Below are 21,394 nucleotides of genomic sequence, written 5' to 3' on the forward strand. Positions count from 1 at the left end.
TATCGTTGTGAGGAAAGAGAAGGAAAACAGTTTTCCACGTCCATCAGAACAGCTCTGCAAGAAATCAAGTGCCTAAAATAATCAGCTCTACCGTGCAGTCGTGGCCTAATAAGCCGTACGAAAGGGTTACGATAACCGCTGCAATACCCTGAGGCTTAAAATGACCTACAGAGCCTGAAAGAACCAAAACAAAGAATTACTGCCTGATACTGGCTGATTTTACTGGTGCTGGATATCAATACAGCGATCTTTAGCTTTAGCTGTATTTGTAGAACCTGGAATATATGTCACATACTGGCTTTTCAAATATAAAACAACAGTTAAAAACTATAAAAACGTATCAGTACGCCGGATTCGATTGAGCTAATGTATAGTAATACAGAACTGTTTAATGTTTTCTAGCTCCGAGTAGCAGCACTCAGAAGCACCAGCTGATTAATCTTTCAGTACTACCCAGTGCTCATAGTGAGGTGTTTTTGAAACTCGCTGAAATACAAACTTCTGGTTTAAGCCAACCAATGATGACCACTGATTCCTCAAGCCACCACTGTAAATGTAAAGAGTTTTACAGCAGTCATATGTGTTTACTGCATCTGTTCACAGTCAATCTGACCAATTCCTTCATATAACCGCAAAATCTGACCTGTAACACTGTGAATCTGACCTGTAACACTGTAAAACTCTGTGGATCTGACCTGTAACACTGTAAAACTCTATGGATCTGACCTGTAACACTGTAAAACTCTATGGATCTGACCTGTAACACTGTAAAACTCTGTGGATCTGACCTGTAACACTGTAAAACTCTGTGGATCTGACCTGTAACACTGTAGAACTCTGTGGATCTGACCTGTAACACTGTGGATCTGACCTGTAACACTGTAGAACTCTGTGGATCTGACCTGTAACACTGTAAAACTCTGTGGATCTGACATGTAACACTGTAGAACTCTGTGGATCTGACATGTAACACTGTAGAACTCTGTGGATCTGACCTGTAACACTGTGGATCTGACCTGTAACACTGTAGAACTCTGTGGATCTGACCTGTAAAACTCTGTGGATCTGACCTGTAACACTGTAAAACTCTGTGGATCTGACCTGTAACACTGTGGATATGACCTGTAATACTGTAAAACTCTGTGGATCTGACCTGTAACACTGTGGATCTCTGTGGATCTGACCTGTAACACTGTGAATCTGACCTGTAGCACTGTAAAACTCTGTGGATCTGACCTGTAACACTGTGGATCTGACCTGTAACACTGCGGATCTGACCTGTAACACTGTGGATCTGACCTGTAACACTGTAGAACTCTGTGGATCTGACCTGTAACACTGCAGATCTGACCTGTAACACTGTAGAACTCTGTGGATCTGACCTGTAACACTGCGGATCTGACCTGTAACACTGTAAAACTCTGTGGATCTGACCTGTAACAGTGTGGATCTGACCTGTAACACTGAGGATCTGACCTGTCACACTGTGGATTTGACCTGTAACACTGTGGATCTGGATCACAGTGGATCTGACCTGTAACACTGAGGATCTGACCTGTAACACTGTGGATTTGACCTGTAACACTGTGAAATTCTGTGGATCTGACCTGTAACACTGTGGGTTTGACTTGTAACACTGTAGAACACTGAGGATCTGACCTGTAACACTGTGAAACTCTGTGGATCTGACCTGTAACACTGTAGAACACTGAGGATCTGACCTATAACTCTGTGGATTGTACATGTAACACTGTGAATTTGACTTGTAACCCTGTAGAACACCATAGATCTGACCTGTAACACTGTGGATTTGACCTGTAACACTGTGGATTTGACCTGTAACACTGTGAAACTCTGTGAATCTGACCTGTAACATTGTGGATATGACCTTTAACACTGTGGATCTGACCTGTAACACTGGATCTGAACTGTAACGCTGGGAAACTTTGTGGAATTGACCTGTAACACTGGGAAACTCTGTGGATTTGACCTGTAACACTGTGGATCTGAACTGTAACGCTGGGAAACTTTGTGGAATTGACCTGTAACACTGGGAAAATCTGTGGAATTTACCTGTAACACTGTAAAGCTCTGTAGATTTGACCTGTAACACTGTGAAACTCTGTGGATCTGACCTGGAACACTGTAAAACTCTTTGAATCTGACCTGTAACACTGTAAAACTCTGTGAATCTGACCTGTAAGACTGTGGATCTGACCTGTAACACTGTAGAACTCTGTGAATCTGACCTGTAACACTGTGGATTTGACTTGTAACACTGTGGATCTGACCTGTAACACTGTGGATTTGACCTTCAACACTGTGGATCTGACCTGTAACACTGTAAAACTCTGTAGATTTGACCTGTAACGCTGTGAAACTCTGTGGATTTGACCTGTAACACTGTGGATCTGACCTGTAACACTGTGGATCTGACCTGTAACACTGTGGATTTGACCTTCAACACTGTGGATCTGACCTGTAACACTGTAAAACTCTGTAGATTTGACCTGTAATGCTGTGAAACTCTGTAGATTTGACCTGTAACGCTGTGAAACTCTGTGGATCTGACCTGTAACACTGTAAACTCTGTAAATCTGACCTGTAACACTGTGGATTTGACCTTCAACACTGTGGATCTGACCTGTAACACTGTAAAACTCTGTAGATTTGACCTGTAACGCTGTGAAACTCTGTGGATCTGACCTGTAACACTGTGAAACTCTGTGGATCTGACCTGTAACACTGTGGCGTTGGCCTACAACATTGCTTAATTGAGGAACCATGGAGTCACTCACCATACACTTGTTGGGCTTCTCTCCGGAGTGGACCCTCATGTGGATGAGCAGCTTGTAGCGGGCGTTGAATGGCTTGTAGCGGCGGATACATCCAGCCCAGAAGCAAGTGAAATCCTCGCCTTTCCTCTGATCGATATGCACCTTTTCGATGTGCCTCACCAGCTCCTCCTGCTGGTCGTACGCAGCACTGCAGTCGATCCAACGGCATATCTGCTTATCGTTAAAAACGCTGGAGTCGTCCCGGTCCAGTGCTTGCAGGCCAGCCGGACCTGAGGCTCTGGGCCCAGATGGAGGCTGCTGAGGCTGCTGCTGGTTGTGCAGGTGCAGCAGCGCACCTGTGCCGGAGCCCATGTTATACTGGTGCAGGTGGTACGGAGGGGGCATGGAGGTCCGCGGCTGCTGCTGCTGCTGCTGTTGCTGTTGCTGCTGCTGTCCACGGCTTGGTGAAAGAAAGTGATGATGAAAAAGCTCCTCCTCAGATGGAGAGAAATCGTCCATAGGCTCCTGTTTCAAAACAGTGGACGGCCGCTGACCTCCAGAGTGCATGAGCAAACCAAGGCCGTCAGCTGGCCCAGGCTGCATGGAGCCCGGATCCTCACACGAAGAAACCGAGGAAGAGGATGAGGAGGATGAGGACGAGGAAAGAGACAGCAGGCAGCAGGTGGAGGGCGAGGCGGAAGGGTCCCGGGGGCTAGGGGCAGGTGCAGGCTTCAGGACAGGGTATCCGCAGGTCATTAAAAAAAATAAAGCACGAAAGAGAATTAAATCAATTTAGCATAAATGTTATTACGGAAACAAGCAGATCAAAGCAGAATTAACCCTTAGAAGTCACAGCTGGATGCATTTGATTGGACATTACAAAGGTATGTTTTTATTTAACTGAATTATTATTATTATTATTATTATTATTTCTCACTCAGTAAACAGTGAACTCAGCCCAGAAAAAGCCCATAAGCTCATGATCCAACAGTCTCAAAACCATATCTGTCTTTCTTGTGCAAGAGGAGATATTTTATTATGATATTAATTTTATGAAAGTTGCTGTTTTGTAAATTCTGCTGCTGTTTTCTATTTCTATTTTCTAGTTGTTATGCTTTTGTTACATTTACATACATTTGTTACAACTTATTGTAAATGTAAAAATTGTAAATGTAACACTCGTAATTCTTCACAATTAATTATGTAAGTAATTTTAATTGTAATTTTAATGTAAATGGCACATATGGACATATATATATAGATTAGGGGATATTCTCCATCCTAAAGAAAACTGTTGATTTTTTTTTTATTATTATTTTATTTTTATTTATTTAGCCCAGTAATAATAGCTACAAATTATTTTGTCTCTCATTATTGAAACATGCTCATTATCAGGTGTTTGTATGACTTTCATTTAATAGAGAATATCACCTCTATTAATTATAACAAAATAATTCATACTGTAATTGTAACTTAATACTGACTTATTAATAATGCCATATTTCTATCAAACAAATCTTATGGTTTATATTTCTGTGCATTTTAATAGCAAAATTGAACAAATAATAATAGGAAAAAATTGCTTATGTGCAAAACTGCATGGTTGCCAGTGTACTGGTCAAAAATGCAAGTAAAATTTGATTAATCATTATTAATCAATTACTGTATATTAGTCTTAGTAAAATAATTTTAGTAAAATGAGTCACTTGTGTTTTATTTATAAATATTCACTGTACATGGGTTTGAGGCCTGTCTCTCACTTTTGAGGTAGTGTGACATGCCTTGAGCTTTTTCAATATTACACCTACATAAAAATCATTAATCATCATTGATAATGTGAGAGCAGTAAGAATGTCAATAATCAACAAACGCCCACTTTTCCAGGCTATACAACAAAATGTAAAATTGTCAATACCATCCCGTCCTTACTATCATGCAATGAATTGTGATAGTACAGATACATGGTACAACAGATACATAACGATGGTAATGGCATCCTAATTAATTAATTACAACTAAAATATACTGTAATTAATTGTTAATTCAAATTTTGATTAAATTAATACATTTATTTGCTTATAATCCCTAATATGAGCCAAATTTGACCAAAATTGAAATCTGAACATCAACATTTAAAAGCATTAGATGGAATTTGCTGATACCTGCAGGTACCCCGAAGTGGGCGGCTGTGAGAAGGCGGCGCTGGAGGCCGGCGGGGAGGGATTCGTGCCGTTTGCGCCGTTCACACGCGCTAACACAGACATCTGGGAGGTGCGGACGATGGCGGCGATGTTGATGCTGTCGGACTGTGAGGCCATGGGCAGGCGCCGCCTCTTCAGGCCGCCGGAGCTCAGAGAGAGCCGCGCAGAGTGACGAGAGACAGCCAGGGAGGAGCCGCAGCCGCCTTCATTATTATTAAACACGTACGCCGTCAGGGCCGCGGAAGATGACGACAGGGCAGCCGAAATTCCAGCTTTGGGGTGACGGGACATCCGCAGGCCGGTAAAAAAATGAGAAAAAGCATTTCATCAATTCTGCGTCGCCTGAGAACCGCACTGGGGTGCTAGGTCTGTGGTTCTGTCTGTGTTCTGTACCACATATAGATTCCTCATTCTCAAAAATAAAACAGCGTTTCATAGCAGTTGCTGAAAATTCAGCCTTAAGATGACCCCCCCTAAAATGCCCCCCTTCCATTTCTCACTGTTAAGAATAGCTCAGTTTGCAAGGTCTTCCATGTAATTACAGACTAAGCCTTAGGACTTAATAAGCCTGGGAATTTAAGAGGGATATTCTCCAGGGATGTTATCCAGTTATTAATCTCAAGACTCATCGTTCCGGATCTACTACCAGTAATAAAGCTTCGCTGGTACCTGCAGTTACTCGGTTCCCGTTCGCTTCACCGCCTCTTGCCACCGAAAACTCGCCCGCTCCCGCTCCCAGGCCGAAGCCCTCCTGCTTGACGGGGAAGCTGATGGCCAGGCTGGAGCTGAGACCCCGCTGAAACCCTGCAGACCTGTGGAGAAACACACACACACACAACAATACACACCGGGAGGAATATGAGCAGCAGTTAGAGCTGAGAGCTGACAGTGGACGATCTGAGGGCTATTAGCAGCCTGGCCTGTTGACTGATAAAGGCCAGGCCTTCCCAAAGCTGCGCCAGCTCATCCTCCACTCAACAAAACCGCACTTTTCTGAAGCCCCGTGAACAGACAGGCTCTGTGCTCTCGGCCAAGGGATTCACTCACACTCTCGCACACAAATTCACACCAAAACAGACCTGAACGCACTACGAGGATCACACACACGGCACCGGCTTGGCTCGGCAGGCCAAAAGGTCTTAATGTAGGAAGGTCTTCATCTTATATTTATGCTAAAATATGCATTTTAACATAAATATTTGATTATTCTGATGGTTTTCTACCTGTTTCTAGACATTTGAGTCTTAATAAATGCTAAAATATTCACACTATATAAAAAATATATAATAATAATATATGTATATTAGACTGCACAGTGTTTTTTGGTTGGTGAACACCTGCAGATATCTCTGGAAATCCTAATTCATGAAGAAATTGAGTGAAAACTGCAGATTCTACACTTTCCATTCACAACATGCTGGTATTTATAAGCATATGAGAAAATACAGAATGTAAATCTATTAAAAATGTAATTTATTCTGCATCTGTAATTAATTATGCAATTCTATAAACTGAATTTCTTGCAAAACAACAAAAACTCTATAAGTTTAAAGCTTAACGGCCTTCCACAGCCCTGTCCTGCCTTAATAAACCTGCTCCCTGCTCAAGAAACCGTCATTTAAGGAAATTTAGAATTGCGGCCCACCTTCACCAGCCGAGCCCCCCATGAATAAATAACGCAGGAAATTTGGCCCCGGCTGTAGTTATGAATGGGTATTTAAGACTAAGACAGACCAGAGAGGCCCTGTGAGTTTGACAGGCTTTTGATGACACAATAGGGGTTAACCCAAGCCTAAATGTGGGCTGGAGAGATGTCAGCTGGTTCGGTGGGATAATGGCGCGCCTCAGAAGATCCACCAGCCACAATACTGGCCTTTCTAGCGGGAATCTGTGGCCGGCTGAATGGGGGACAGGTCGGATTTCCTGGTGCGTCGCTCTGATCTTCCACATAATAATTCCTGTCAGTTGGCTCATTATGGATTTTGTGAAAATGCTCCTGAGTGACGTGAGAAGGCTCTCTCGCTCTCTCTCTCTCTTTCTCTCTCTCTCTCTCTCACTCTAGCCACCCCCACCCTCTTCCTCCTCTATCCCCTCTATACTCCTTTACCAGCACTGCTAAATTGATACACACACACACCTATAAATATATACACTAATACACATCCCTTCAGAAAGTGGTGGAGGTTCTCCATCACTGTGTTCATCATTAGAACATCTCCAAAGTTCTCCTCATGGAGTCTAGTATTATTTAGAGTTCTCCTCAGATCAACACCTGGTTTGGTGGTAAATCAGGGCTTAATGATGGTAAATCAGGTGAGCTGCTGCTGCTGCTGCTGCTGATGGAGTTGAACACATCCTCCACGCTGTGCTGGCTGGACTGGGGGGCGTCCAGGAGAAACCTGGAGGAACCGAGCTCTGTTCTTCAGACTAGCTCACCGACAAGATCTCACTACTTTCTTTCTTCAGAATGAGAAGCTCTTGTTTCTCCTTTTTACTGGATTTATCTTCACCTGCTTTATCTGTTCTGATCATATCTGGAGCTTCTACAGTAGAAACCTCTTATTATCCTCAAACTAAACCAAAGAAGCAAAATTGGACCTGAAACCTGCCGTGTCTGACCGACTGCATCTGGAATTAAGGGGCAAATTGTGTAATTTTGATTTTCCACCGGACCATTTCTCCAAAACCACAAATCATTTTTACAGTGCTCCTCTGAAGGCCACCACTTCCTGTTTGGCTGTTGGGAAATGCTGAGAAATGATCCAAGCAAACTGGACAGTCTAATGTCTCTCTCACACACACACACACATCTAAAAATGTGTGTTAGCTCTACCGGGTCCACACATAAGGTTCTTTGAGTGATGCCATAGAAGAACCACATTTGGTTCGATAAAGAACCATGTTTGTCATATAGATGTGTGTGTGTGTGTGTGTGTGTGTGTGTGTGTGAGTGTGAAGAACCTTTAAACGATCGAACAAACTTTTGGACAAAAGTTTGTGGACACCCCTTCTAATGAACATCATTCAGCTACTTTAAGTTGCACCCATTGCTGACACAGATGTGCAAATGCACACACACAGCTTGTCTAGTCCCTGTAGAGAAGTACTGCCAATTGATTAGGGCTCTCTGGAGCAGATCAACACTGATGAACCGATTGGCACCATGCTGCCTAATAATGCCAGGCATGGTCTAGCAGATGGGTATAAAGCCCCCCAGCTGTGTGAGCTGTGGAGCAGTGGAAGAACTGTATTGGTGGAGCTCCATCCAGTACTTTTAATGGGATGGGGGGTGGGGAGGTGGGGAGTTGGGGATGATGAGGTGAGGTGGTGATCATAAGCTAACATTCTGACCTCGCTAACACGCCAACTTGTTGCTGAATGCTATCAAATCCTTACAGCAATGCTCCTCCGAAATCTAGTAGAAAGCCTTCTTCTCTGGACAGTAGAGACAGTTACTCCAACAAAAACAGGAGAACTTCTTTTTGGTGCCCTTGATTTCAGAAGAATCACTGAATGGGCATGTGTCCACATACTTTTGTCAATTCAGTGTAATTAATAACTATAATAACTGGCTCTTCTGTAATTTATACTGTAGGGTCAGGCATTCTACAGCTGCCCTGGAGCAGAGAGGCCCAATGCCTTGCTCAAGCGCCCAACCGTGCCAGCTTAATGGACCCGGTTAAAAAACCCACAATCCTGTGATCAATAACCCAGTGCTCCAACCACTGAGCCACCACTGCCTTAAGGGATAAAAGCTTTATTTACGCTTGTGTTTTCTGCTGGTTTCTGTTCATTTGGAGCTTCGTTTGAGGAGAAATGAAGCACAACCACTTGTTGGGGACATTGTTTTTTGACAAACTACCAATTTTGCGATGAAGTGAAGCAGAATGACAGTAAAAACCAAACTATTAAGGGCAGCAGTGGCTCAGCGGTCAGAGCACCGTGCTATTGATGACAGGGCTGCGGGTTCGGTACCCGGGCTCAGCAAGCTGCCACTGTTGGGCCCTTGAGCAAAGGCATTCTGACCTCACTAACGCTCTTATTGCTGAATGCAATCAAATCCTCACAGCAATGCTGCTGCAAAATCTAGTAGAAAGCCTTCCTCTATGGACAGTAGAGGCAGCTACTCCAACAAAAGCACTCCACCTTTTCGTAAATCCTTTGATTTCAGAAAAATCTATGAATAAGCGTGTCCACATACTTTTGTCAATACCGTGTAATTAATAATTATAATAATTGGCTTTTTTGTTATTTATACTCCGCAGCAATGGCTGCCCACTATTCCAGGAAGGTGTGCTCACTGTCAGTGTGTGTGTGTGGTCACTAGTGTGTGTATGTGTGTGTGTTAACCCACTGCACGGGTGGGTTAAAGGCGGAGGCTAAATTCCATCGAATGGTGATGTTACCTGGAGTCAGGCTGTGGGTTTTCCTGCAAATGGAGGTTCTGAGTGGGCTGATCGCAGTGGGTTCCTTGACTGTACTGGGCTCCTGAAAGGTCAGGAAGGTTCTGTCCGCAGTGCAGTAAAACACACTCCTCTCCCGCTAGCTCGGACCCTCCGTCCTCCTCAGGGCGGAAAGACACTCGCCCTCCGTTCACTGAAACGAAGCACAGTTGATCGATTGATCAGTTAAAAACTGATTGAAACAATAACTAATAATTGGAATGGAATGAAACAAAACACAGCAGAGTTGAGAATTCATATTACACATTTCATATGTAATATTTAATATACACGATACATCCAAAATAATCCAGACATGCCTTTAGCTACTTTTAGCTACAACTGTTCAAAAGCGTGCACACAGCTCGTATATCCTCCGTAGAAAAGCACTGACAATTACAAAGGGACACGCTGGAGGTCATCAAGGTCATCACACTCAATGCTGAGTCTGGGCTAGGGGGGTTAAAGGCCCCAAGCGCTGGCAGACCTGACCTCACTGATGCAGAGGTACATCATACATACCTCCTAAACTCTGTATGTAGGCCCAAACTCCAGTTCTTCACTCATTATGACCACTTATAGTCATAATTTGCATAAGTTACATTGGCCCTAAAATAGAACCCTGTGGGATGCCACAAAATCAGCGAAAATTTAACGGCTGCCAAATAAATGATAGTAGCTCCTCAATTAGGATCAATAACTAAATAATTAACCCAGGATTTTATTAAGGGCAGTAGTGTCTCAGTGGTCAGAGCACAGGGCTATTGATGCCAGGGTTGTGGGTTGGATACCCGGGCTCGGCAAGCTGCTACTGTTGTGTTCTTGAGCAAAGCATTCTGACCTCACTAACGCTCTTGTTGCTGAATGCAATCAAATCCTCACAGCAATGCTCCTCCTCCAAAATCTAGTAAAAAGCACTCCTCCCTGGACAGTAGGGACAGTTACTCCAACAAAAGCTGGATCAATCTTAGCAGTGGATTTTTTTAAAACCGTTAATTTCTGAAAAATCAATGAATGAGAAGTATGGTGTCCACATACTTTTGTCAAAACAGTGTAATTAATAATAAATAATAAAAATCTGCAGCAATGGCTGCCCACCACTTTGGGAATATGTGCTCACTGTGACTGTGTGTGTGGGTTTGATCACTGGTGTGTGTGTGTGTTCACTGCATGGGTGGGTTAAAGGCGGAGCCTAAATTCCATCTGTGTCCAGCATGTGTTCAAGTTACACTGGCCCTAAAATAGAACCCTGTGGGACGCCAGAAAATATGCGAAACGGCTGCCAAATAAATGATAACCCGGGATAAAAACACTGGATGGGTTTTTTGCCCATTTATTAATTAATTCATTTATTTATTCATTTATTTATTTATTTATTTAAAGAAAATCAATTGTTGCGGAACCCAGGGAACCCGGTTCTGCGAGAACGCAGACAAAGATAAATGCTATTCTCAGCTCTGGAAAGCAGGTGGACGAGGTGAGACTCCAAGCGCACACGGGCCAAAACGCTGTCCAACACAAATCCCCTTCAAACACGATGATGAACTGACCATTGTGTCGGTCAGGTTCCATTTCTCAACAGCCACATTACAGTGAAATTGCACAAACAGATTCCAGATTGTCATCCGAGTCAAAAGTAACAGGACGCAGCGGAGTGGACGGCGGCGTGTGGAGAGTGTGGAAACGCTGTGCTGAGGGAGGGTGAAGCCTCTCCTCCAGCGCGGGCGAGCGAAAGTTCTTTCCAGTGAGCTTAACTTCATTTCCGAAATCTAATAATCATCTCACACTGATGTTATTAATAATCCCCCAACACCCAGAGAAGCCTGCCTGATACCAGCGCCCAATCACAACATTCAACAAGACAGAGAGAGAGAGAGAGAGAGAGAGAGAGAGCTCTCTCTCTCTCTCTCTCTGTCTTGTTGAATGTTGTGATAGAGAGAGAGACTGAGAGAGAGAGAGAGCGAGAGACTGAGAGAGAGAGAGAGAGAGAGAGAGAGAGAGAGACTGAGAGAGAAAGAGAAAGAGAGAGAGACTGAGAGAGAGAGACTGAGAGAGAAAGAGAGAGAGACTGAGAGAGACTGAGTGAGAGACTGAGTGAGAGAGACTGAGAGACTGAGAGAGAAAGAGAGAGAGACTGAGAGAGAGACTAAGAGAGACTGAGAGAGAGAGAGACTGAGAGAGAAAGAGAGAGACTGAGAGAGACTGAGTGAGAGACTGAGAGACTGAGAGAGACTGAGAGAGAGAGACTGAGAGAGAGAGAGACTGAGAGACTGAGAGAGACTGAGCGACAGACTGAGAGAGAGAGAGAGACTGAGAGAGATAGAGAAAGGGAGAGAGAGAGAGAGAGAGAGCGAGAGAGAGAGAGCAAGAAACTGAGAAAGTGAGACTGAGAAAGAGACTGAGAGAGAGAGAGAGAGACTGAGAAAGAGAGAGAGAGAGAGAGAGAGATAGAGAGACTGAGAAAGAGAGAGAGAGAGAGAGAGAGACTGAGCAAAAGACTGAGAGAGAGACTGAGAGAGATAGAGAAAGGGAGAGAGAGAGAGAGAGAGCGAGAGAGAGAGAGCAAGAAACTGAGAAAGTGAGACTGAGAAAGAGACTGAGAAAGAGAGAGAGAGACTGAGAAAGAAAGAAAGAGAGAGAGAGAGAGAGAGAGAGAGAGAGAGAGCAAGAAATCAGTGAGACTGTGAGGGTTTAGTGAGTCTCTGAGCTCGTGGAAAACTCACCCCGGTTCCCTCTCGGCTCTGTAAACAGAAGGAACTCACTCTCACTTCTGTTCCGTTCTTCAGAGAACAGAACCGGTCCTGTTTATCGAGCGCTGGACCGTTCCTGTTTGGCCGAGCGACGCGACTCCTGGAACATCAAACTGCGCTGGTGTGCAACATCACTGCTGGACAGACCACAGCCAGGCAGCTCCAACCTCCATCAGAGGGAACGGAGAGGCTCATTAATGCTGGAGTTCGGGATCTTTGGGGTTTGACTGAGCTCGTTTTCAGCCTTGGTGGTGTTTTCATATGGGGGAAGGGGGGGAACGTCCCCCCCCCCCAAACACTGCCCAGCAGAAGATCCAGCAGAACCAAAACAGAGCTGTAAAATGGGCCGATTCCAAAACCCCAAAACTGTTACATCACAGTCTTGACTCATTATATGTATACACCACCTAAATTTACATTAACCACGCCCACTAGAGAAAGCCCTCCTAAGCTAAACGCCACATCTGCATCAGGACAACATGGAAGGAAGGCAACAAGGCTCAAATCTTATGCTAGGAGGGCCAAACTGAGCGGCGTAGGGAAGCTGGTGAGGTGGTGAAGCGCATGCAAGGCTAAAAGCTAACCCAGCCAACCCAGCCGACTGGCTACAATCTCTTCAGCTAGCTAAGCGCACAGCGTGCCGAGAGGGACAGCAGCACTAGTCTGTAAGACTCGGGAATAATAATTACACAGATTCATTACAATATTCCTGGTACTGTGTTAAAGGCTTTGCTAGGCTATGCTAGGCTAGCCTATGCTATGCGGCTGCTGTAGGTGGTCTCCAAAGCAAAAACTGGACTTGCTGCATTCTGCTGTGTGAGCACGAATCCCAATGTACTCTCTGTGTTTCTAAGAAAAATACGCCAGGTCCTATTTTAGCTATCTTTTTAGGCGAGCTATCAATCGTGCACCGTGCAGCTTGATTTAGGGGGTGTGTCGGTGTGTCTTTGCTATGATAACAGCGGGAAAAGTTCGCCCTGCTCGGCTCAAAATGCTCAAAGTCATGTACTGAGTCTCTTAATAAATCAGGGGTGAGTTTGTTTTGGGCGTAACGAGCAGTAATAAACCAATCAGCGTGTCTCTCACCATCCCTTTAAGAGCCAGGGGCGGTCAGACTGACCTTGGCGGGTTGCTATTTCAGTGGTGTAAAGCGTGGGGGTGGGGGTGGGGGTGGGTGTGTACGAGCGTCGGGCTGCAGAGAAACTTTGGACAAGACTCCATTTTCAAGTCCAACAATTTGCTGAATTCCAAAAGTGTAAAAAGACTCTCGTCTGATTAGTGAAGCTTGGAATGAGAGATCTAACCGATGTACAAGGGAGGTAACGAGGTGGTGGAGGGTGAGCAAGGAAATGGAAGTTAATAGGATGTTAGATTCGGAGGAGGAGGGTCTTCAGGCATGTTCCTCCTCTCAAAATTCAGTTATTCCGTAACTCCACGCTGTGATCGATAAATTATGATCGGAACATCTGGAACCGGATTTGGAAGAGAAAACATAGCGCTGATGTTTTTTTCATGTCATGTGACAGGAGCATGTTTTATATCTGCTGTTCCAGGTTCTGGAGGATAACAGCGCACAATCTACGACTGCAAATATACGACTCCACTGATTTCGTTCCATATCTGAGGCAAATATTCTCTAGTGATGCACACTGAAGATGTAGAACACATAACACACGCCCTGCTGGCTCGCATGGTGCTGGAGAACTTACATGAATGAAAACAGCGGCGGACATCAAAGCTCTAAACAGAGTGAAAAATGTCTGTATCACTGCGAGTGGTCCGTTATTGGCCTACATTTGCGTACCGACTGCAAATCTGTCGGTACAGTCATCTCTCACCGTTCCCTTTAGTCGAGCCACTTTCTTTACACAGGCTCTTCGTGAAGCACGTTCTGCTCCAGCTGTGCTCATTAATGGACAACACTGAAAGATGTTCAGGTTCTGTAAAGCAAAAAAACAGGACTTCATGGAAAACTGGAGAGATTCACTGTAGCCAGGCTTAATCTAGCCTCGGGTTCTAGACAGCGGTATCAGCTGGAAATGCTGAGATTTCTTCAGATTAAAATTTTTGAAAAACACCAATCAATCCATTCAATTTAATAAAAGAGAAAGTAACTAGAGGAGCGCTTTACTTTAAACTTAAATTTAATAAAAAAAAAATGTTAAAATGTTCGTGACGTCATGCTTGCAAGAGCGTCAATTGAAAACCCTGCTATTTGAGCTAGCAGCACAGCTAACATCAGAGATCGGCGGCGGTTCTCACTCTCACTGTTTTATTCGCTGTGTTATAAAGAAAACACGTATCTCCATTCAGTCTGAAGCTTTGAGGTGAGTCTGCTGATTTATGTGGAAGAAGGAGAGCTAGCCGGGCGTTAGCCGCCGTCAGGCTAATAACAAATGAAGCCGGAGCGGAGAAATCTGAGCTGATTAACTCCGGGGTTGAACGGGTCGATTAGTTCACTTCAGCAGAGCTACTTCTGAGGATACAGATCATATTATTGATCTAAGTTCATTGATCCGATTGACTAGTAAAGAGCTCTGCTGTAAACCAGTGGATTAAGCAGCAGTCAGGAATTCCACAAAGCAGAGCTTCCCAGTTCAGCCTGTCCTGCAGGAGGAGAACAGCTGAGGAACAGCTGAGGAACAGCCGAGGAACATGCCTGAAGGACAGTCCTCTGCTTTGGGATTGACTAGCTAGCTACTAGTCTGGCTGAGTGAGAAAGAAGTCTTTATGCTTTACGAACCCTCTCCAGCCGTGGACCTGCTGCTTATCTCGCTAACAAAAGCAACCAGCTGATGACACACTAAGTCCTCTCAGAAGCGGAGGATCTTCAGTCTGGGTTTGAAGACAGCGAGCGTTGGACTCTGCTGTTCGGACAACCAGGGGAAGCTCGTCCCACCACTTCGGTGCAGGACAGTAAAAAGTCTGGACGCTCGTCCTACATGGATCTTTAAGGATGGCGGGTCGAGCCGAGCCGTACTTGAAGCTGGAAGGGCTCTTGGTGCAGATCGGCTTTTGACCATCGCCATCAAGTACGGAGGGGCTGGCTGGTCCAGTCTTGGCTTTGTAGGCCAGAGTCAGGGGTCTGAATCTGATGACCTGGGCAGCAGCTACAGGAAGCTACAGTGAAGAGATAACCCAGCAGTGGAGGAGGAGGAGCTGAACATGGCTAAACTACTCCCACAGTCTGAGGTCTGCATTAATCTAGTACACACACATTACACTGTCTGTATGAATTCAGCACACAGTCAGGCTACAGTACACTCTTTAACTGACATGTAAACCCAACGTAAACATCGTTAGCAGATCTCTAGCAAACAGGAAATGAATCGCAGGTGAGAATCAGATTTTTTCTGCCCGAGCTTAATGGCTGCTCTTCCCGGTGTTCTCAGAAAACGAGCCCAGAACTGGCCAACATTCGCAGAAACATTGGTCGTTCCCACTCTGTTGTTTTGCAAGCTATTAAAATTCTCTCCGCTGTCAAATCTAATCTTGCCATTGAGACATCATCACTGACCTGATTTGGACGCTGGCCCTGAGTGTGTGAAAATAAATATTTATCACAATAAGCCCTTGCGGTGCCAGAAGAGGCGAGTGAAGGTAATGGTTAGCGCTGATGTGGAAGCAGCAGCGGCAGGCGGAGAGAGGGCCAGAAGCCGCAGGAATGCTTGACACGGATCTGTTTTACACATTTCAAAAAAGATTGCCCAACACCATATCTGGAGAGCTGAAACACAAACTATTGTTTAAGTTCTGGACTCGAGAGGCTGGCTGCGAGAAATAGCTTCTCCTTTTTCCACAATCGCCCTGAGGAGCCAATGCTGGCTCCCTCTGTCCCTGAACCCTGCAAATCTGGGGGACTTCGAAGAACTTGAGGAACTCTCTGTCCTCGCATCTTCACGCAGATGCAATTTCTTTGTGTCACTGATCATACCCCCAACCTCTTTTTTTATTAATTTATTAATTTTTAATAAATAATAGTTTTCTCCCTAATTTAGATCGTCAATTACCCAACCTGTATGTATTCTCTCCCCGCCCTCCATACCCATCACATGCAAAACCAATCTCGCCGCTCCCTTTAAGAGCCAAGTGCGGTCAGACTGACCTTGGCGGGTTGCTATTTCAGTGAGCGCCGGGCTGCACGTGCCTGTGTTGACAATTCACTGCCAAAATAGCAACGAGCGTCTGACTGTTGACGAACGTCTGTCTGGGCTGTTTTCGGTCAGTGGCGCTCCTCCTGTGTTTCCACTGCTGAGATACACAGCAATACTCCAGAGACTGACCTGAACACCCTTCATTTCGAGACCACCGCGCCCATCAGCATAGAGATATTCATAAGCAGTGCTGCTGTTTAAACCACGCAGGAGGAAGACGTGGAAATAGACTGTTGGGGGGGAGGAAGATAGCAACGAGCATCACAGGGTGTAGTTCTTTAGGGCTGATCAGCTCCAGAAACTTTGGACAAGACTCCATTTCCAAGTCCAACAATTTGCTGAACTCCAAAAGTGTAAAAAGGCTTTCGTCTGATTAGTGAACCTTGGTATGTATTCTCTCCCCGCCCTCCACACCCATCACATGCAAAACCCCCTGAAAACAGTGAGGGCGAGACCAACACACGCCCCCTCCGACACATGCGCAGCCGATGCGACGTCACCGGGCAACCATTGCGTCTGGAGGGATGCGCCAAATACCCGGCTCTGACGCACCGGCCAGCAGACGCCAGTGACGGCCGGCACCACACTAGTGGGTGGTGGTGGCTCAGCGGTTAGAGCCCCAGACTATTGATGACAGGGGTCCAGGTTTGATACCCGGACTCGGCAAGCTGTCATTGTTGGGCCCTTAAGCAAGGCCCTTCAGTTGGCAGGAGTTGGCTGCCCACCGCTCTGGTGTGGGTGTGTGTTCACTACCACAGATGGGTAAAATGCAGAGGACACATTTTGCAGTACGTAGTACAGTGACAGATACTTTCACCTACGTATAAACTAAAGCAATGTGGGGGGACAGCACCCACCCTAGAGCAAGCAAGGCGAGACCCCTACAGCATCTTTACCCAGCATGTTCTCATATTTAAAGATCTGTACGTACCAAGACAAACCCGAGTATACCTCTGAAGGTCTCTGATGAACGCTTTTTGATTAAGAACATCAGGCACTGGTTCATCTCCTAAATCTCTCCTCCGTCTGATCTGAATACCTCTCCTTACCTCATTTCTTAAAAATTACTTGCATATCATGGCGCTGCTTTTACACAGTGCGGTGCAGAAGACAGATTTCTGTTACGAGCCTCTCAGCAGAACCTCCTTACGTTCTTAGAAAGTTTCTCCTTTTGAGTTTTGGTTCTTCAGCTCTTGAAGAATTTCCTTATTGCTCACAGTTTTCTCTTTTCAGTCTGGGTTCCCTTTTAGGAGCTCGTTCTCATCCTCTTACAGCGTTTCTTCTTTTGAGTCCTACTTCTTCCTGCTATTAAAGAATTTCTCCTTTTGAGTCGTGGTTCCTTCTGGAGCTTCTCCCATTCTTAGAGAGTTTCTCCTTTAAAATTTGGTTATGCTCATAGGGAGTTTCTCCATTTGAGTCTTGGTTAAGGAACGTGGGTCCTCCTCACACTCTTCAGACGGTGCTTCTTTTGAGTCTGAGTTCCCCTTAGTAGTTCTACTCTGTGCTCTGTGAAAGTGTAGCTTTTGAGTCCAGGTTAATCAAAGTGGTTCTTCCTCATGTTCTTCAAGAACTTGTCCTTTTGTGTCTAGGTGTTCTCCCTCATGTTCTTAGAAAGTGTCTCTATTTGAGTTCTTCCTCCAGCTCTTGAAGAATTTCCTTATTGCTCAGAGTTTTCTCTTTTCAGTCTGGGTTCCCTTTCAGTAGGTCGTTCTCATCCTCTTACAGAGTTTCTCCTTTTACATTTTGGTTCAGTGGTTCTTCATGTTCCTACAGATTTTCTTCTTTTGAGTACAGGTTCCTTCCTCAGGCTCATAGGAAGCTTCTTCTTTCAAGTCTAGGTGTTATATAGATGGTCCCTCTAGTTCTCTTTGGGATGTTTCTCTTTTGGGTTTTAGGTCCTCTCAGCATTTTTCCTTATGTTCTTACAAAGTCTTGCTTCCTCTCTGTGGTTCTTCTTCATGCTCTAAGAGTTTCTCCTATTGAGTCTTGGTTCCCCTTGATGGTTCTTCCTCCTGTTCATAAATAATTTTGTCCATTTGAGACTTCATTCTTTTCAGAGATTCTTCCTCACGCTTTTAGAATCTCACACTGAGCAGGACTGGCTCAGGGAGCCCTGATGAAGGCCATGATGGGGAATTCAGACTCCTCAATGATCCTGTCTAACCAGCAGAGGGACTAAACACATCCAAGAGGGAGAGAGAACGAGGAAAATGGCATGGGATCAAAAATTCAAGGCAATATTGGGCCTCATATACTGCATTTCATGTTCCCGTGAAACAGCTCCAGTCCGAATGCGTAAGGCTGCCAAGGTACATCAGTTCCTATCAGATCCATACTGAACACATATACGGGGGAAAGAGAGGGCAATGAGGTAAAGCTTTGATGCTTAACAGAATTAGTCACAGCCGGATCCAAAGACATAGGGCCTCTTGGTCAATGTGTTCAATTCAGCTGATGGTGAAAGACAGCTAAAACTCTGACCAATCCCTCTTACAATGCAATAATTCACCTTCAGAATGAGATTTGAGGTGCTTTAAATGGTTCTTTGAACGATGCCATAGAAGAACTACCTTTTCTGGAGAAGTTCTGGAGAAGCAGCATCAGGAGCGTGAAGTCCAGGACAGCCAGACTGATGAACAGTTTCTATCCACAAGCCATCAGGCTCCTGAACACCTCCTCACTCCCTTCCCTCACTCTGAACGGGCTGAACTCTAAGGTGTATCCATTATCAGATCCATCCATGCACTAAATTAACAAAAGTATTGGGACACCTGCTTATTCATTGTTTGTTTTTTTTTATTAGAACTAGAGTAACTGTCACTCTACTGTCCAGAGAAGAAGGTGCATTGCTGTGAGGATTTGATTGCATTAGTGAGGTCAGGATGTTGCATGATGATCACCACCACCCCACCTCATCATCCACTGGATGGAGTGTGCACTTCTAGCTCACCAGCCCAAAAGACAGAGAGGACGTTTCAGATGGTTTCAGAGCGCAGAGAGGCCTTTCCCACCTCTGATCCGGCCGCATGAAAGCACAGGAGAAGACTAGAAGGCTTGTTAGCGTTCAGCCTCCATTAGCCATGACACGGCCGGGCTTTGGGGAGAGCAAGCAGCAGCAGCCGGGGGCAAAGCAGAGCCTCTGTGTGATGAAGAGCAGGCAGATGTGCTGGCACTGCCTGCACAAACATGGCCAGTTCACAGCACTCACACACACAGCCAGCAGTGAGAACAGGAGAAGTGCTCTATTGTAGTTCTCTCTCACAGCCATAAGTACAGCTAATGTGGCTGCTTTCATAATAGAGCACCTAGTATACATTTCCTCAGAGGCACAACATCATGCAGACACAGGCCTGCAGCTTCGGGTAGGCTTCACATCAACCATCAGAATTTGATCTGGTGTCAGGGAAGTTCTGGTTTGGGTAGTTCTACAACTGCTGAGCGATTTCCAGAGCTCCTCAGGATGGTGGAATAAAGGAAACCCATCCAGTGAGCGGCGGTTCTGCAGACCCTCTGTTTCCACCTTGTTGATGGAAGAGGGTCAACAGAGAGTGGTCAGACTGGTTGGTGTAATATCACCTGTGTCACACATACACACAAACACACACACACACACCAGTGTAATATCACCTGTGTCACACACACACACACCAGTGTAATATCACTTGTGTCTCACACACACACACACACACCAGCGTAATATCACTTGTGTCTCACACACACACACACACACACACACACGCCAGTGTAATATCACGTGTCACACACACAAACGAGTGTAGTATAACCTGTGTCAATAGTGTAAAATTTAAATTATGATCATTATTATTCATTAAAATACTATTCCATGTCTGCTACTACTCTGCTATTACAATGATTTAAATTAATTAAATAAATAAATGCTTTACTTCATAAACAAAATACTATTCCATGTCTGCTACTACTCTGCTATTACAATGATTGTAATTCATTAAACAAAGAAACTTCAATACTTAAATTAACACTAAAATATTTTAATTAAATAAAATACATAAATGAATAAATACTTTACTCAATATGATTTATAAACAAAATACTACTTTATGTCTGCAACTACTCTGCTATTAAAATTATTTTAATTCATTAAATAAACAAACAAACAAATAAACACAAACAATATTTTAATTAAATAAATACATAAATAAATACATGAATACTTTACTCATTATTAATAATAAACAAAATATTCTGTCTGTTACTACTCTGCTATTAAAAAGATTGTAATTCATTAAATAAAGTGTGTAAATGAGTAAATGCTTAAACCAATACTGCAATTCTTTTAATTATATAAATACATAAATAAATAAATGAATACTTTATTCATTATTATTTATAAACAAAACACTATTTTATGTCTGCAACTACTCTGCTATTAAAATGATTGCAATTCGTTAAATAAATAAATGAGTAAATACTTAAACTACAGTTATTTTAATTTTAAAATACATACATAAATAAATAAATGAATACTCATTACTCATTATTACTCATTAACACTTATTTAAGTGCTAAATGTCATATCTAATAAAGGTCTGTAGCTCTTTTTGTAATAATAATATTTATAATATACTAATTATAATATATTTGAATAATGTCTCAATAAAGTAATAATTCCTCGAATGTAATATAACTATGCACTTCACTCAAAAATGTCATAAAACTTAATAATGTAATAATATATCACGAATGATCAACTGAAATGTCTTATAAAAATGACATTATATTACTGGTAGAGAAGTTATTATTATTATATTGCTATGGCTATTGTAATTTGTAAACATAATACTATTTTATGTCTGCAACTACTCTGCTATTAAAGTTATTGATTTACTTAAATAAACAAACAACCAAACAAACAAATACTAAAAATATTTTAATTATATAAAACATAAATAAATAAACACAATTACTAATACTAAATAAATACTATTTTATGTCTGCTATTAAAATGATTTGCAATAAATAAATAAATAGATAGATAAATAAATAGATAGATATATAAACAGCAGCTATGCTCACTAAAATGTTTAAGAT

At 43.6% G+C, this 21,394-nt stretch overlaps 1 protein-coding gene across 3 annotated transcripts in view; it reads right to left on the reverse strand.

The window, feature by feature from the left end:
• Window positions 1–21,394, reverse strand: part of glis1b (GLIS family zinc finger 1b) — a 145,318-nt gene that overhangs the window by 73,790 nt on the left and 50,134 nt on the right. For all 3 annotated transcript variants that reach the window (XM_072681305.1, XM_072681304.1, XM_072681302.1), the window contains exons 3-6: window positions 9,385–9,574; window positions 5,648–5,790; window positions 4,940–5,250; window positions 2,799–3,506 (exon numbers count right to left, since the gene is read on the reverse strand). In XM_072681305.1, the coding sequence (XP_072537406.1) occupies window positions 2,799–3,506; window positions 4,940–5,250; window positions 5,648–5,790; window positions 9,385–9,574 (1,352 nt within the window). The remainder of the gene's footprint in view (window positions 1–2,798; window positions 3,507–4,939; window positions 5,251–5,647; window positions 5,791–9,384; window positions 9,575–21,394) is intronic.

The sequence above is a fragment of the Salminus brasiliensis genome, chromosome 6 (genome assembly GCF_030463535.1).
Source record: "Salminus brasiliensis chromosome 6, fSalBra1.hap2, whole genome shotgun sequence".
NCBI lineage: Eukaryota > Metazoa > Chordata > Actinopteri > Characiformes > Bryconidae > Salminus > Salminus brasiliensis.